Raw genomic sequence first — 16,533 nt, 5'->3', positions numbered from 1 at the left:
GTTTTAGTTGACCCAATGCAGAGAAGTGTGGACATGCTGTGAACAAATTGTTAATTCCAAAAAAAAAGAAAGGTTTTGGGTTTTTTTGCTGTTAATGAACTGTGGAAAGCTATTAGAAAATATAGAACACTAAACAACCTAACTAGCAGAGAATATGGTAATTGATGAATGTTACATGTACATTTTTGCTGTTTATTTATTTATTTATTTTTCCTTGAAACAGACAACTGCAAAACTTTTAGATGGTTCACACCAGCAACATGGATTTCTTTCTCTCACTTATACCAAAGCCGTGACAAAAAATGTCCGGCACAAACTGATATCAAGAAATGAAAGAAGAACATTCCATAAATTGTCAGAAGGTCACACTGATGGTTCTCCTCACTTTCTCCATGAGATCCTTCTCTCTGCTCAGGCCTTTGATGTGGTTCTCTGTTTTCCTTTGCTTAATGCCATTGCAAGCATTTTTCAAGCCAGGTTGCCAAAGAGTCAAAAGGAGAAAAGAAAGTCACCAGGCCAACCTATGAGGACTCATGCTCTAACTTCCCGCAACTTGCCTCTGATTTATATCAACACTGGTGTAATAAGAGTCTTCTTTCCCAAAAACGAGGAAGATCGTCATAATCCAGAAGGTACAGTATTTTATGTTAGAGATTTTTTGCTGTTCAGTGTTGTAGACAAATACTTGTAGTTAAGTTGCTGACTGTTGCTTCAGTTTTAAGAGTCATAGTTAGAAAACATCCAATATTCGTGCTGTTTCTCTGCAGATTTGCTCAGAAGTTCTTCTGGGTATTTATTTGATCCTTGCTTTCCTGGTACCTAAAGAGTTTACATTTTAAGAAATGGTCAAGGATTGTGGAAAGGGAGCTTAACCTAGTTCTGCAGTGGTGATTCTGTGTCAGCTCTCATTACACTGCTATCAATTAGTCTTCATAGACACATGTTCTGGCAATGGAGCATAATCAGGGAGCCATAGTTCTTGTGGGAATTGACACCTGGAAAACTATATAGTAGTGAAGCAACTAAGTATTCTAGTTCAGTTTGGAAAATGTTGTTAAAATGTACCTCGTGATTGATGCCCAACAGATGATATGGTTTATCATTTTAGTTGAAACTATTCTGACTCTCTTATGGAACAGGCTTTCAGGTATTTACATTTTGGGTAGAATAAGCTGTTTGTAAATAGCTATTTGATCTATGGATAATACTTGTCCTGTTAGAAATTGTTCTCTCTTCATATGTAAAAATATATTTCCATCCCTATTACAATCTTTATAGATAAATAGAGATGCTGACGTTAAAATTACACCATGTAACAGCTAGTAACAGTGTGTTCACTTCTCACAATTTTTCTAGAGATTAAAAAAAAAAAAGTAGTGTTTTAGTGGTATCATGATATGTTTACATAAGTTCTGTAGGTATGGAGGGGTTTTTTTTACCATTATATATGACAACATACAATGAGTATAGTCTTTAGATTTTTTTTTAGTCCTAAGAGTATAGTCTTTAGATTTTTCTCATAACCTAATTGCAAGAAGTGCAGACAGTGAGAATTTACATAGATCATTTTTTTGCCAGTATCCTCTACAATTTTCCAACTGGGAATGCTGAAAACACAGGAAGATAAAATTAGACTGGCTCTCTAGCAAGAAAGAATTATGATTCTAGTTGGAAGGGAGTTCTAGGGCATGCTGTCAAGGAAATCTTTTTTAAAAGTATGTTTTTGTAGCTCTGTAGCTGTATATTTCATTAAAAAGATGTTTTAAAAAAACCATGTCTTGTTGCTATCTCTTGCTTGAAAATACATGCAAGGAACAGAATTGCCATGGTTAGGCAGTCGAGGTAGGAAGAAAAACTGTTTGCTTTTAAAGCATAACGCTAAAGATCTTTACTAAATTAATAAGACAGCCAGCTAACCTCTTTCACTGGAAAACTCTGAAATAGCATCACTGTGAAAATCAGTACTGTTTTTTCATTTCTTCTTTCACCCTAGATTTTCCCAAAGTCTCATTTGTTTATGAACATGAAATAGATTGCTTCTCTCTTCTCCTACTTATTGTCTTCAAGAACAATAGAAATTAGAAACAGTAATAAGGAGCAAGAGTTGAATGTGACCCACATCACTGGTGTGCTAGGTCAGGGAAGTGTTATATATTGTGGAGGTATGCCTCCATAAGACCTCATTCATCATTTATTGACTAGGAGAGATTTTCAATCTGATCAGATTTATATGTTTTGGTTTGTAATCACTGCACTAGAAGTAGAAAAATTATTTCAGTTTCTCTTCTAGTCATTTGTCTGCTATTCGTACCTTGTGCACACCAATAGTTATGAAAATGAATACTATCCTTCCCCCCGAAACCACATGTAATTGTGACTTTACGTGTAGAGTTAAAAATAGCAAAAGCAAATCTCTTTTTTCATGCAGTTCAAAACCAAACTTGCACAATGAACTGTGGTAGACAAACACTATGAAATAATCAAAATCATGTTTTTTCTTCTGAGGAATTTACATGCATGCATGACTACATCCACACAACTTTATAATATTTTAGTGGCATGGTTTTTGCAGCAGCACCAAATTAACATTTCTTTTTGTGGTAGATTTGAGGGCAGCATTCTATCCTAGGCAATAAGCAATGCTGCTTTCTCCAAGTTTGATTTTTTAATACATCAGGTGGTGTTTCAAGCTTTGGCCAACAGCCCACACTTACTTAGCAATGAAGTAAAGATAACTAAATATATAAAAGCAATATATAACAAATAGGAACAAGAATTACTGAATAGCAGAAGACTATAAATAAAAATGGTAAATTGCAAAAAACTGATAAGTGGTAGAGATGGAAAATCCACATCTGGCTGGTTTGAGGACAATAGCAACTCTCTTTAGTACATACTAGGAGCAAAATATAGGGAATCTCTAGAAAGGACATGATAAATTTGATGATAGTGAAAAAGAAAAGGCGGCATACTGAATAAACGTATGTCCTGCATTTGTAGAAGTGATATATTCTTGTCACATGAGCATGACTCTCTACTTTGAAGTCTGTCATAACATATGGTCTGTAATATCCTCCTTCTTTACTATTAACGTTTCAAATCAGTCAGGCTGAGTAACTTGTGCTCAGGGATCTTAGTCTTCTGAGGCTAATTTTTAACACACCTTGGAAAACCAGGTTTTAGACAGCTAAAGGTATATCTAGTAAAGTGAAAAGTGTGATGTTCAAACAAAATTAAGACAGGTAGTTTTATTGCTCTCCCTCAGTGAGATTATAGGAAAAAATATTACAGGATTCAGTTAATAAATGATTACATATTTGTTACATGACAATAAACATGGTTTTATGGAAAATTATTCTTGTTAAACACATCTGATTTCCATTCTTCATTGTGGTTTCAATTCTTAGTTGATAAAATGTTTGCAAAGATTTGATATGCTTAGACTTTTGTAAGGAGTTTGACATTGTGTCTTGTGGTATTTAATTTAAATACATCCCCATATGATATCTGTGGAAATGTTAAATGAATTAAAAATGGCTAACCAGAAGGCTAAAAAAAACCCTCAAAAACTTGTCAATTGGGAATAATAAGTGAAACTGGTATTTCTGAAAGTAAATAGCATCAGCAAATGTTGCAAAGAATTTCCCGAGGCCATGCATCTGGGTCACTGTCCTTACATCCCTGCTTGTAGAAAATATACTAAATCTTCCAAAGCTGAAGTTATATATCAAGGAAACAGTTCATGCAGACTGTGTCATCAGGGCTGGAGAGACTATCCTGTGAAACAGTGGCTGAAAACAGCTTAAGGGTCACAGTGAACTTAGTGAAAAGAAATAAGGGTGAGAGCTGTACTTCTACATATGGCAGATGATGAAATATAATGTCCAATTTGCTTTCTGTTATAAAAGTGGGTATTGATAGAAGCAGAGAGGTTGCTGAAAAGCATCACAAATGTTAATTGATTAAGTGCTGGAGAAAAGCCTTAAAAGAAAGGATTAAAAGGGCATAATGTCTTTAGCTCAGCAAAAAGACAACTGAAATCAGTGCGTAAAACCAAGTGAAATTATGAACAACATTATTACACTTGAGTAACTAAGACTTTCCTAGATTGTACTTACGTTGTGTAGTGTAGATGTTTTTCCCCTGAAAGTTGTTAATATCTGTAATGACTGTCATTATGTTTGCTACATTATTCCCATATTTTGAAAAACATGGGTTAGTGAATGGATATGTGAATTCATCACATGAAGTCATGACTCATTAAAAACCAGCTGAACATATTAATGCCTGTAATTCTTTCTGGTTTAAGATTGACTTAATTTATTGACCTACAGGAAACTGTACACAAAAGGTCCATGCCCTGTCTTGAAAAAAACTCCTGAAATACATACTCAGTAGAGACCGTAATGAGTAGTCCTCTGTTTATTTTTCTTTGCTAATTGTCAGAGACAAATTAAAATTCTTATCCTAAGATGTATTTTATTAAGAACCGCTTCTCAGAATAAGGCATTTGCACCTAATTAAGTTGCAATTACAATCTGATGTGTATTTAATACCTTCACTCCTTTTTCTTATGTGAGTGTTGGAAACAAAAAATCCAACACACAAATGTACAGTGGTGATATTCTAAAACTTAGCACAATGCCTTACTCTTTTTTTTTGTCTTAAAGTTGAAAATATGGGTTCAAATTTAGTCAAAAAAAGGGGTTTTCATCAGCTTAACCTTTCTACCTTAGTTCTGGCAACCAAACCATCTGTTTTGCTTTGGGGGGGACTAAAGAATTTGACTTTATTTTGTAAATAGATGAGGTTCTTTTAAGTAAATCACTTGTGTTCTGATTTAGTTGTGCATCAGAATCTGTGTTCCTGCTTTGCCACATTTTTACTGTGGTATTCCCTACAATAGTTTCAAAATATCTTGAAATTTCTGTGAATTCTGTGACTTCTTAGATCTGTTAAAAAATACAGATATGTCTACATACACATTTAGCTGCAAAACATGCTATCTTTTCCACCAAGACATTCGTGGGTCTGAATGGCCATTTTTTTAAGCTTATAGATTTTGCTTGTTCTTTCCACACCAAGCATTTCACTCTTAAGTAAAATATTTAAACTCTGTTCTGCTACTATAATTTTGTTTTTAAAACTCATATATGAGTCTTCCAGAACTTCCTTGGATGTGGGAGCAAGTGTGATGTCATTCCGCCCTTGCTACTTATCACACAGGTGTTGCACTGAACATTTCCCTTCATGTGATGAACTCTGAACTTGCATTGCATGTTCTCAGGAGCTTCCTAGTTCCTATGGAGTCTTCTGAGCACAACCTTATCCAAGTGCTTTGTCTGTCTGCTGACAGAGTTAATTTACTGCAAGAAAACGTGGTGCTAGTCTATTTCTGGGTAGAACTTTGGTTTTCAATCTAATACCACCATTGCTTTTAAAAATAAGAAACTGTACATGTGGATGAAATTTGAAAATGATAGAGATGAAGTGGAAAGCAGAGATTTTTCTTCTTGGAATAATTTTGTTACTGATGTGAAATTTACTGTCCAGTACTACATCTTGTTCTTTGTATATGTGTCAGATTTCAGATTCTCCTGTTTCAGTCCTTGTGTTTGAACTTTTCATGTATGCTGCAGCCCATTACAAATGCTACTAGGATGGTTATATTGCAATAACCTGCGATGTTTTACATCTAAAGGATCTAGGTCTTTAATAAAAAGGATACATGATTTATAGTAGTTTACATGTTGATATTTCAGCAAATAATTATTCGAGAAACAAACAGATTTCAAAGAAGTCTGTGGAAAAAGTAATTTTGGAAGAAAAAATTAATAATAATAAAAAAGCATCAGAGAAAATGAGAAGTCACAGACCAGGATTCAATGGTGCCATAAAACTCTGGGGAAATGAAATGTATCACAGCAGGGCTATTGATTTAATAGTGCTTCTGAACAAAATTGAACCCTTAGCAAATATTCTTATGTTCATTTTTTTTAAGGTAATAATTTTTCATTATTCCAGCTATGTGCATTTGACTTTTAATCAAACATATTTTTCTCTTCTCCTAACTACAGCTAATCCGGCAATTAAAGAAGACACTTTGGTTCTCAAGATTGGATCTGTCTCTATGGCTCCTCAGGCTGACAACCCTCTTAGCAGAGCTGTGCTCAGAAAAGACATTTATCAGTAAGTGTCGGGGGAGGGGTTTGACTTTTCAAATATGGTCTCGGAAAAATTCATTCTGGGAGAAGTTAATTGATCAATAAAACGGGTACGTGCAGCCTGTAAAAATACTTTTCACATACAACCTTTTGATATTCAAAACCAGGTTTTTCTGATTTTCTTCACTTGTGGGCTTTCAAATCCATTTAGACAAATCAAATTCTGCTGTGAAGTGCTGATGAATAACAGAATTTAAATGTTGAGTCATTATGAATTTTAAGCTCACAGATGAGAACATTTTAAGAGGCTTTCTTTTATTCAGCTACTACTAAGTTCACCTAAGAGAAAAGGAAATTTTTTGTGACTACCAAAGTGTTCAGTAGCCATATAGTGTGAAGGAGATAGATCTTAATAATATAAATGGTAAACATATATTCAAACTGCAGGATTCTTCATGTCATGTAGATCAAAGCTGAAAGGAACGCAAACTTCTAAGGAGCTCTTTCCAGTAAACACATTTTCTGTGAAAATGTCATGCTCTGGATTGTGTCACTAAGTATGTGCAAACCACACTAATCATATATAGGCAGCAAAACTGGTGAACATATGTAATCAGCATGATAAAAGTAATATATGATCCTTAGTAGAGTTGGCACTGTTGCCAGACATGAAAGTATGGTTGCAAATAATACCAAGTGAGAAAAGTCACAGAAATACAGATGAACAAGTGTCTTATACTTCCCGTTGGTCTGTTTTTCAGATGTGGCAATATTTTTAACTACTTCATAGTGCTTCTCAATAGAAATTACATACATCAAAATCTTTTCCCAGCAGTAAAACATTTACTGCCTAGAAAATGACAGCAAGTTTTACTTTTTGTCAAAACTAGAATTTTTAGGAGACCATGAAATATCTGCAGTTTTACTTCTGATCACATAGAAGTTGTAAGAATGTCTTTTTCTTCATATTTCCATGTGGAAACATTTAAATTAATGACTTTCCTTGTATGTTTAGTTATAGTAGTTTATCCTTTTTTTTTCCCTTTTGTTTTTAAATAAGCATTGTATCTATTGTATTATGGAGCTTTCATGGAAGCAATTTTACAGCCTGGCACTAGCAGCAGCTTTGGATTGTAGACCCTGGTCCAGGGTCCCCTGCCCACAGATGAAAGAGATCTTCCTGACATTTGTACAGGCTCTTCCTGCTTCTGCCCTTTCTGTCTGAGGAGACAGTCTGATATCTGCTTCGAGAAGTTAGAGAACCAAATTTAGGTTCCGCTCTTCGCATAGCAACCAAAAATTCATCAGGAAAATCCCTGATTATAAAGTGGAATTTGTAATTTCCAGCTTCTGTGAGGTCGTTTCAGTCACCAAGGGAAACTGTGGTGTTCCTTGTAATAAATATAATAATAATAATAATAATAATAATGGCCAGTCTTCGCGAACGAAGATTTTGGGAAAGGTCTTTTACCTTTCAAGCCTGCACAATGGATTTTTTAGGTGAGACACAGCATGCGCTGAACTGAGCCCACCCTTTAATCCTAAGGTTCATCTGCCGGGGCCAAGCAAGCTTGGACAATGGCAGTGAGGTCCTCAGGACATAGGTTTGTTTAGAGTGACCTTCTCTTAGATGGATGGCCTCACAGGGCTAACGAGCTCCATCTGCCCAGGGGACCGGGAATCAAACCTGGGTCGCAGCAGTGAGAGTGCCGCATCCTAACCACTAGGCCACCAGGGGTCCCTAGATATTCCTTGTATGCACATTACAAACCAGTGAAATCAATGAAGCTGTGCTAGTTTACATTTTTGAGTCTAATATCTTTGCATCTGTTTCTTTACCTGAAATGCAGAAATTCAGTGCTTTTCAAATTACCTAATTGCTTAAAGGTGCTGGTGGCATTTTGCATTATGAGCCTCTGGGTCTTATATACATAAGATTTGTGCAGTGTGTATTTGGTTTTCATAGTTTTATACAGTTACAATGTGCTCCAGTTCTCCTTCAGAAATGAAGACACCAAATGGGTAAGATAGAAATTAGTGCTGGGCCGAAGACCTCTCTCATCTTGAGTGTTACTGGCTTCTTTGCAACCAGTCTCACAACATCATGCTTCCTATGTCTTTTTCTGAGAAATGTCTCACATTTTTAGTAATTTCCTCTAACTGTTTCAATGACCACTCTTCTAATTTCTCAGCATCTTTCAGATGACTAGATCTTTCTTTCTGTAATCATCCAATCATACTAGCTTTATTGTTTTTAAGATATATTGGAACAGAGTGTCAAGTTACTTTGCAGCATTTCATGGGACAATATTGAAGTTGGTAGTGGGTGGTCCTTTGATTTTGGGAAGAAGGTTACTATTTTGATCCATTTAAGTGAACTTCAACACTTTCAAGCAATATAAATTAATTGGTTTTTAAATAAAAGTATTAAGCTTCCAGTTTCGGGTTGAACTAGATGCATTTTCTAATTACATATTCTTTGATCCAGAACAAAGTGTACTTACAGGACCATGGTAGAGAAGATAGCTGTTCATTTTCTTACATGGTAGTCACTGCTGCTAGACTGCTGGAGTTTTGAGTGGAGTTAATGTCACCATTTTTCAGTTGTTGTTGTTTTGCTTTTGGGGGTTTTCAGTTTGTTTTGTTTTGTTGGGGTTTTTTAAGTAAAATAATACAAAGGATTTTTTATTGTTGGGCAGGACATACAGTCTGTATTCAAGGGAAAAAACCCAAACAGTGGGATATTATTAACACATGATGTTAGGCCTAATGTTAGTGTTTGTTTCTCCAAATATGAGATTTGTTAACTTAAAAAGTAGCATGCCCTTTTAGCATGCCCATGGTAGATGGTACTAGATAGCAAAACCTGAAGCTAATACAGAATGCTTAAAAATCAATTAGTAAAATGAGCAAACCCTCACAATGTGTAGTTCATGTACTTAGGTGAAATATTAACAGAGATACAAGGAGTACGGTATCCAGTTTAAGAGACTCAAAAAAAAATTAAATTACAGCAGTCTGTTGATTACTGAAGAATTAGCTGCTACAGTGTTCTAATAATCCCAACATGTCATCTTCTGTCTTTTTCCAACCGCTATTCTCTAATTTGCTGCTGCTGCTTTTAATAGAATAAAAGAAAATAGATTGTTGTCTGCACCACTGTCTTTACAGTGTTTCTGGAGTGGGGATACCAGCTTAATTTGCAGTGTCACTTTGGTTTAAACAGTCTTCTGTTTAGGCCTGAACTACAACCACGTGCAATTAATATCACTTTTGTAGTGCTTCATGAAAAGAATTTTTGCTTCTCATTTAGAAACTGCTCTTTTAGAAAAGGCTGAGAAACATTTTCATGACTGGAGGCTGAATAGCATTTCCAAATATCTTTTGAATTTATCCCATAAATTTACACATGAAAAACTGAATGTGCTAATATATCATTAACAGAATGCCAGCGCATGAAAGGTAAGTTTGGTATGGCTACAGGTCATACTAAATAAGCCAGATTACTTTTGGCCTGTAAGCTGAACTGACTCCATCTATGTCTTAGGAAAAATAGCTTACGTGCTAAGTTGGAGAGAGAACTAAACTGAAAATGGAATGTTGGAAAAATAACGTGCCTCAAAAGTTTGGGAACAAATATTTTTTCAGGTGATTATTGGAATTTGGAAAGAAATGTATTGACATAGTAACTTCAGTTTTCCTATGCCATGTAAAAATGAGTCTAAAAGTATTTCTTCCAGCAGAAAATGGACCAGTATAGTTTTGTCTATTAGTACACATAGTAAACAAAGATGCATGCACCATAACAGTAAATTTAGGGCTTCTGAAAGAAGTATACAGACACAGTTTTAACTGGTCACAGTAGGAGACAATATCCCTTTTTCAGGTTTTTTTTTCCTCTGCTAAATCCTAAAAGCTGTTTTGCTTGTTTTAATGATTTCTCATGATTTTCTCATTCTTAAACCCCAGCTCCAGGTAAGGTGTGTTTGTCTTCCACAGATATGACCAGAACTGTGTGTTCCTATCAAGAAACTTCCAGTTCTGTTGATTGGTACTCTTGTAGATACCAGAAGGCCTTGGTATGTGGCCAGGGAGCAGAATAAAGGAAGTTTTGAATAAGGATGCAAGTAAAGCAGCTGCCTAACCTGGCTAAAGAGTGGGAAGAGCAGTTAATTTAAACTGTGGAGGAGTCAGTCAGATTAAATGAAGTTTCTGCTAAGCAGTGAAGGAGAGAACTACATTTTTGTGGGCTTTAACTACCTGGTCATATTAAATTTGGGATTGGGAGTGGGGGAGGTAACTGCTTGTACATGACTCCACAGGCTGCAAAAAACCAAGATGATGTGGTCATTTCTCATTTGTGTGATCGTGCTATATGTGTTAGAACTTTTGAAGTGGCCAAATGAATGGTCAAATAGATTTGTCAAAACTGAGGTCTAGCAGTTTTGAGGAATAAGAATTCTGAGATAGGGAAATCATATTAATGCCCTGATGAAGGGAAAGTCAGGCAGTTATGCGATACCAGAGAAATTGCATCAGAGAGAAATGTTATAAATGCTGTGACTACAGGAAAAAACAACCATCTTTTTGAATGCAAAAAGTTACATTTTTCAGGCCTGGATTTGTTCTTGTTTGGCTCTCTGGTGTCTAGTATAAAAATTCCATCTGAAGTTTCTTTCCTCAAGATCTTTATAAAGCTCTCTCGTCTATGGTTCTTTGGTACCCTACATGAAAGGAATGCTGCTGCTACAGTGTTAGTGTAAAGGAATTAAGAGCTTAACTACATGGAGACTTTTAGCAGTTGTGGTGTTTGTAGCAATACTTTGTTTGCTTTGGAGGACATCCGTTAAGATTTCTCATTAGCAGTGAGCACTTCTCTAAAAACTTAAATATTGGTATTATGTGGCGAGTGCTAAAAGCAGATATGTGGCTGCTTAAAAAAGTCATGGAATAATTTAAATTGGAAGGGACTTCTCTAGTTCACCTTGTCCAGTCTCCTACTCAAACAATTTAGATCAAGTTGCACAAGTCTTTGTCCAGACAACAAACCTAGCGGATTATTAGATTTTTGATAATTACTTATGAATATAAAGCAATTCTGATGACACCAGGATCGTGCCCTTCTTGGTGGAAGATGGAGGTGGCTACAGCAAACAGAGTAGCATCTTCCAGGATAATTCAAAAAGCCACATTTTCTTCTTTGTGTGTCTTCATATGTTTTCCTTTTGCCATTTCCTAAGTTCTTTTTATTTTAATTGAAGTGGCTAATGTAGAATATCAACATGAATAAATTATAATCCTTAAAGAAGTGATTAATCAGCTGTGTGTGTAGTCATCTTGATCAGTTTTCTGCCCAATTATCTCACATTCTATGAGAAAATTTTGTCACCTTTTTAGATTACAGCAGTATTTTCCTCTGTATACAAAGAGTGCTTAGTGCAATTAAGCTGAGCATAGGTGGAATCTGAACACTTCTAGTTAATGGAAACATGACACAGAAAGTAATGAATTTAAAAAAACATGTATATGTCAGGGGTGGGAACAATGAGTAGCACTAGTAGTGCTAAGCTACCAGCAGAACTGGATATTGTCATTATGAAAATGGCTGAGGAAACTTCATCACAAGACACAGAAATTCTGTTTCTCTGACTGAAAAAATAACAGCAAGTAGATACATGGATGTGCTTGAATATAAAGCAGCACAGAGCTGAAATTGAGATGATGTTTAGTTTTATATTGGGATAAGGGCCCTATTATACCATATACTGTGCAAATGTTCTGATCGATTATATAGGTCATTGCTGATCATCCTCAACATGGTTGTTTTTAGCAAACTCTGTCGTGAAACATTAACTAATAGAATTTTAGGGAGTATCCATGAACATATAGAGTAAAGCAATGTTCAGGTACAGTACTTTTAATGCAAGAATGAAATGGCTGATGAAGCACTCAGAGAATACAGGCTGTCTGGAGACTGGTTTGTAAAGGTCTTACTAATAAGATCTGGAATGATATTGCTAGAGCTGTCAGGTTCTGGGAGTTTAGGTAAACAGAATCCCAAGCTTTCCTCAGCTTGGCCGATAAAGAATCTAATTGTTGTCCATGCTCTGGATTCATCATTTTTGAGATCCAAGGATTTCATTCATGTCATATATCAAAGCTTAATAGTCCAGCTCCGAGTGTTCCATGGTCATTTTCATGTGTAGATCTTTCATAGATCAAAACATAAAACTGTCCTTAGACTGTTTCCAATTTATGAATGTAAATGGAAATTCTTTAAACATGCCCCTTCCCCCCCAAAAAAATTACACGTAGAGTTTACTCATGAAAAGGTAGCTGTAAATTTTCTTATTTTTTTCATGAAACCTTTTATCAATGCAAGTTTTTTTTTCATTGTAAATGTATCTAATCTATGCTTTTAATTTTTGTAGTTTACTGGTTTTCACTGTTCAACTCTCAAACATTTATAAATAACAAAACAAAGTTGTTTTCCGTATAGAATATCTTCTATTTATCTTTATTTCAAGGACCTCTGTCTGGAACATGGTTGTGATAATCATGTAAGGCCCATAATTGGTTAACAAAAATCCTTCAGTGAAATAAGGAGTAATAAACAATTTTGTGTGTCTGTCCTGATAGTGCTGGAGTGAGGGGAAGGAAAAAATGATGCAAGGAATTTATGAAAGAAGCACATACATAGCCAGCAGTCTGTGTGGAAATCTGTTTTTTCTTTCAAATGTGGTTTGGAAAATCAAATGCTTTTCAAAACTTTTCAGCAGCACCCACATCTATAAGCATCTTCTCTTCAGGAATATTTTTTTATTCAGTATTAAATCGCTGTGGGACAAATTTGTATTCAAAAACTATACATTGAAATTATTGTTACAAAAAGCCTGGATTTTCTATAACTAGTATGAGCAAAAATGTTAATTTTGATGTTTTCCTTTTCAAACCAATTAACAATTTAAAAACTATTCTTTTTAGCATAGAACTGTAGCATTACAGTAACTAAATGTTTTCCAGAATATGGACCTAATATGAGTAATTATCTTTTAAGAGTTTATTATGTTACAAAGATTCTATTAAAACTTATTTTCTATTTTGCTTCTTTACTTTTTAACACTTCTTTGGAGCTTATTTGGTAGGCAGACAAGGAATTAGCTAATGCTAATTAGCTGACCTGAGTTTCTTTCTTTTTCTTTTAATAAAAGCAACAAAGATAATCAGTGAAAAAAAAAGTATGTGCACATAATTTTTGATGGAAATGTGAACTGCTTATTAAAATGTCCATATGTACCATAGGGAAAAGGAGTATATCATAAAATCTCTGCTGCAGTTTTTCTAAACTTTCTAAATGGTTAAAACTGCAGAGGGAATGTTATGTAAGAAAATAACTTTTAAGAAAAGAAAGTCTTTGTGTTTCAAGGAAAACTATTTCTTTCATTGCATACAAGTTGTGAAACAGAGTTGCACTAGCACCATTTTCAGTTCTCTTCTTCCTGTGTTAAAGGAAAAAAAAATTGTAACAGTGAAGATTTTAACTTGTTCCTATAATTTATTTACTAATTTTTTCAGATTTCAGACCAGGATGGTTTTATTCCTCAAGATATAGCTTCTTTTTTTTTTTTTTAAACAGGATTTTCTGTACATATAATTTCAACATGCAATCTTGCATTTAATAATTTAGATTTATTAATTGTTGAGCTGGGGTGTAAATCAAAATAGTCATACCAAAAAGCAAGTTCTAAATGTTGTTCTTTGCTATTGTACTTGAACACATGCTTTTTTTAGCATAAGGACCTTAGGAATGTCGTCTTTATCTTTCATAAGAGTCCTATACCACTCTCTGGAATGGGGCTTGAAGGTAAAGTCTTTTCCTGGTTTACGTTTCTCACTTCTTCTATCTTTAGTTAAGAGGCAAAAAACAAGTCTGCTTAGACCTTTCGCCCAGTAAAATATTCATGTATATGGATAGCATTACATGGAAACACCACTCCTAATTAACATTGGCATGTTTGAGGCTATTGCATCAGTTATTAATTTAAAACCCTCAGTGGAAACTAATTGTAAAATAACAGCTGGAACTGCCCATTTAGTTTCAGAAATGTAGCTTGTTAATTATCTAATACCAAAAGCTATTCAAAGCTAAATTTATATTTGGAATTCAACTTTAAAAATGTTCAGCTTTAACTATCAATCTTATTTTTACTTGAAATTTCTTTATGAGTTGTACAGGAATCTTCAACGTATCTAATTTACCTAAATATATATATTTGAAATGTATTTCCTTATTTACCTAAATACATATATTTGAAATATATTTCCTTATAATGTAATAGTAAAAATAAAATAAATTTCATAAGAAAAGCATTTTTACAACTTTATTTTTCTCTTCAATTCATTGGTTTAATCATTGTGTTCTCAATACACATACCTACTTTATATTTTTTCTTTCGCCTAGTAGCACAGAATCTGATTCTTGCAACAATTTTTAATTTCTTCATGCAGTTTCTCACAGAAAGCAAAGTGAATACTTTGTAGAAACATTCCTATTGAAGAGCAATGGCATAAAGCATTTGAATTTACAGTGGGGTTAAGATTGTTTCATTACTTGGGTGTCATTCATTCTGACACCTGTGTGTGATTTAGAACTAAATTAGGACTATATTTCCAGAATCCCTTTAAACTGGACTTTGTGTTCAGATTGTGAAATTCTCATGTTGGACAGTTGTGGTAGTTTAGCCTAGGCGTTCCTTGGTGACCAGTTTGTAACCAAGGAAGTGCCCAGATTTACCCGGTATTCCCTACGATTTTTACGTAAGCTGCAGTATAAGAAGAAAGGAGGAGACGCCTTCACTCTCTTTCCTTCCGGCAGCTTTGGAGGTGCAGGTTCCCTGCTCTTGAGTCTGCCGGGTTGGGGAGCAAGGCCTGGTAAGGCCTTGTCGACCTTGGGAGGCGGAGGCTGCCGGCAGTCACTCCAGCGTGACTCTCCGTTGTCCCAAGGAGAGTAGTAAGATATTCTTTGCTAATTCTTTTAGTTGATAGACCTTGGGCTACTGATCGGGATATATATATATATATATATTATTTTGGTTTTTGTTCTTCCCTTCCCCTTTCCCTTTTCCCTGTGAAATTGTATATATATTTCAACTGTACATAACTGTAATATAAGTGTAAATATATTTATATATATTGCTTTGCCTCTCTCTCGTTTGCGGTTCTTTTGGTTGTTTTTTTTCCCTCTTCTCCCTTGGTTTGGGGTGGGGGGAGGACTTCTTGTGGTAAGGTTTGGAGATTTGGCAGGGAGCCAGCTCCAAACCATATCAACAGTTTAGCTGTGAACTTGGGAGCCAGGCACGAGAGATGCATCTTTTCAAAATGGAGTCTATGAAGTATTCAGTACCATATTTTATATCATTTATTGTAGCATGTACTCCATTTCTTTGGCTATTTAATTATGATGCCATCATTAAACAGCTTAAGGTCAGAAGTAAATAGCAGTTGTAAAGTAAAACTTTCACAAGGGCATTGCTGTCTCTGTTCTGCTTGTGCGCTATACTTTGTTCTATAAAAACGTTTCTCAGCTGTGGGTGATCTTAACTATGACATATTCTGCGAAGTCAAGGCTAAGTTAGAGATAAACAGCAGCCTGAACTCAGAGTTTTCTTGTTCTGCTGATACTTCTTGCTGTCTCAGTAACTGTTTTAACATAGTTAAATTAGTATTTGCTGTGTGGTGTATGCGGAACTTGATGCATGGAGTTCATATAGCCTCAGTTTTGAAAGCTGTAATATGTTTACGATGACTCAGTGGAGATTAGGATTTCCTTTATTTCTGCTGGTTTTAGATGCTATTTAACATAGTTTTGGTCCACTTCCTTTTCTCCAAAAAACTGCAATTCTACTGTGATGAAGCCAATCAAAACAAAATGAAACAAATTGTTTGGGGTTTTTGGTTAATTTTAATCCTTTTAAACTTTTCATTATATTCTATTATCACTTTATATACTCAAATACTCCGTATCTTTAACTACTTGCTTTTATATTTCCTAGTCTTTAGATTCTACATATTTGTTACACATAGGGGATTTTTTATTGAGACCTAAGGTTATTGCAGTTGTCCTCTTCTTTTCCCTTGGAAGACTAATTTATTTTCCTTTTTTTTCATAATATTTTGCACATTTTGAATGAACCCCTCAGAAATCTCATATCTCTTTCCCTTCAAGCAGCACTGAAACATACCTCCTTCACTGAGATCAAGTTGTGTAACTATGTGCTTCCCTTAACTCCAATAGTGGCCCTTCCTTCCATTTGAAAATATTTTTCAAACTGTTAATTCTTCCTCAAAACAGTTCTTGTTTTACCACAGT

At 34.9% G+C, this 16,533-nt stretch overlaps 1 protein-coding gene across 4 annotated transcripts in view; it reads left to right on the top strand.

Annotated features, from left to right (window-relative positions):
- VPS13B (vacuolar protein sorting 13 homolog B) overlaps positions 1-16,533 on the top strand; it is a 424,870-nt gene that overhangs the window by 239,203 nt on the left and 169,134 nt on the right. For all 4 annotated transcript variants that reach the window (XM_027692551.1, XM_027692552.1, XM_027692549.1 and 1 more), the window contains exons 29-30: positions 224-632; positions 6,078-6,189. In XM_027692551.1, coding sequence (XP_027548352.1) covers positions 224-632; positions 6,078-6,189 — 521 coding nt within the window. The remainder of the gene's footprint in view (positions 1-223; positions 633-6,077; positions 6,190-16,533) is intronic.

The sequence above is a fragment of the Neopelma chrysocephalum genome, unplaced genomic scaffold (assembly GCF_003984885.1).
Source record: "Neopelma chrysocephalum unplaced genomic scaffold, ASM398488v2 Primary Assembly neopelma1_86, whole genome shotgun sequence".
Taxonomy (NCBI): domain Eukaryota; kingdom Metazoa; phylum Chordata; class Aves; order Passeriformes; family Pipridae; genus Neopelma; species Neopelma chrysocephalum.
Note: the sequence above shows the minus strand (reverse complement) of the source record. Positions and strands in the feature narration are given on the sequence as shown.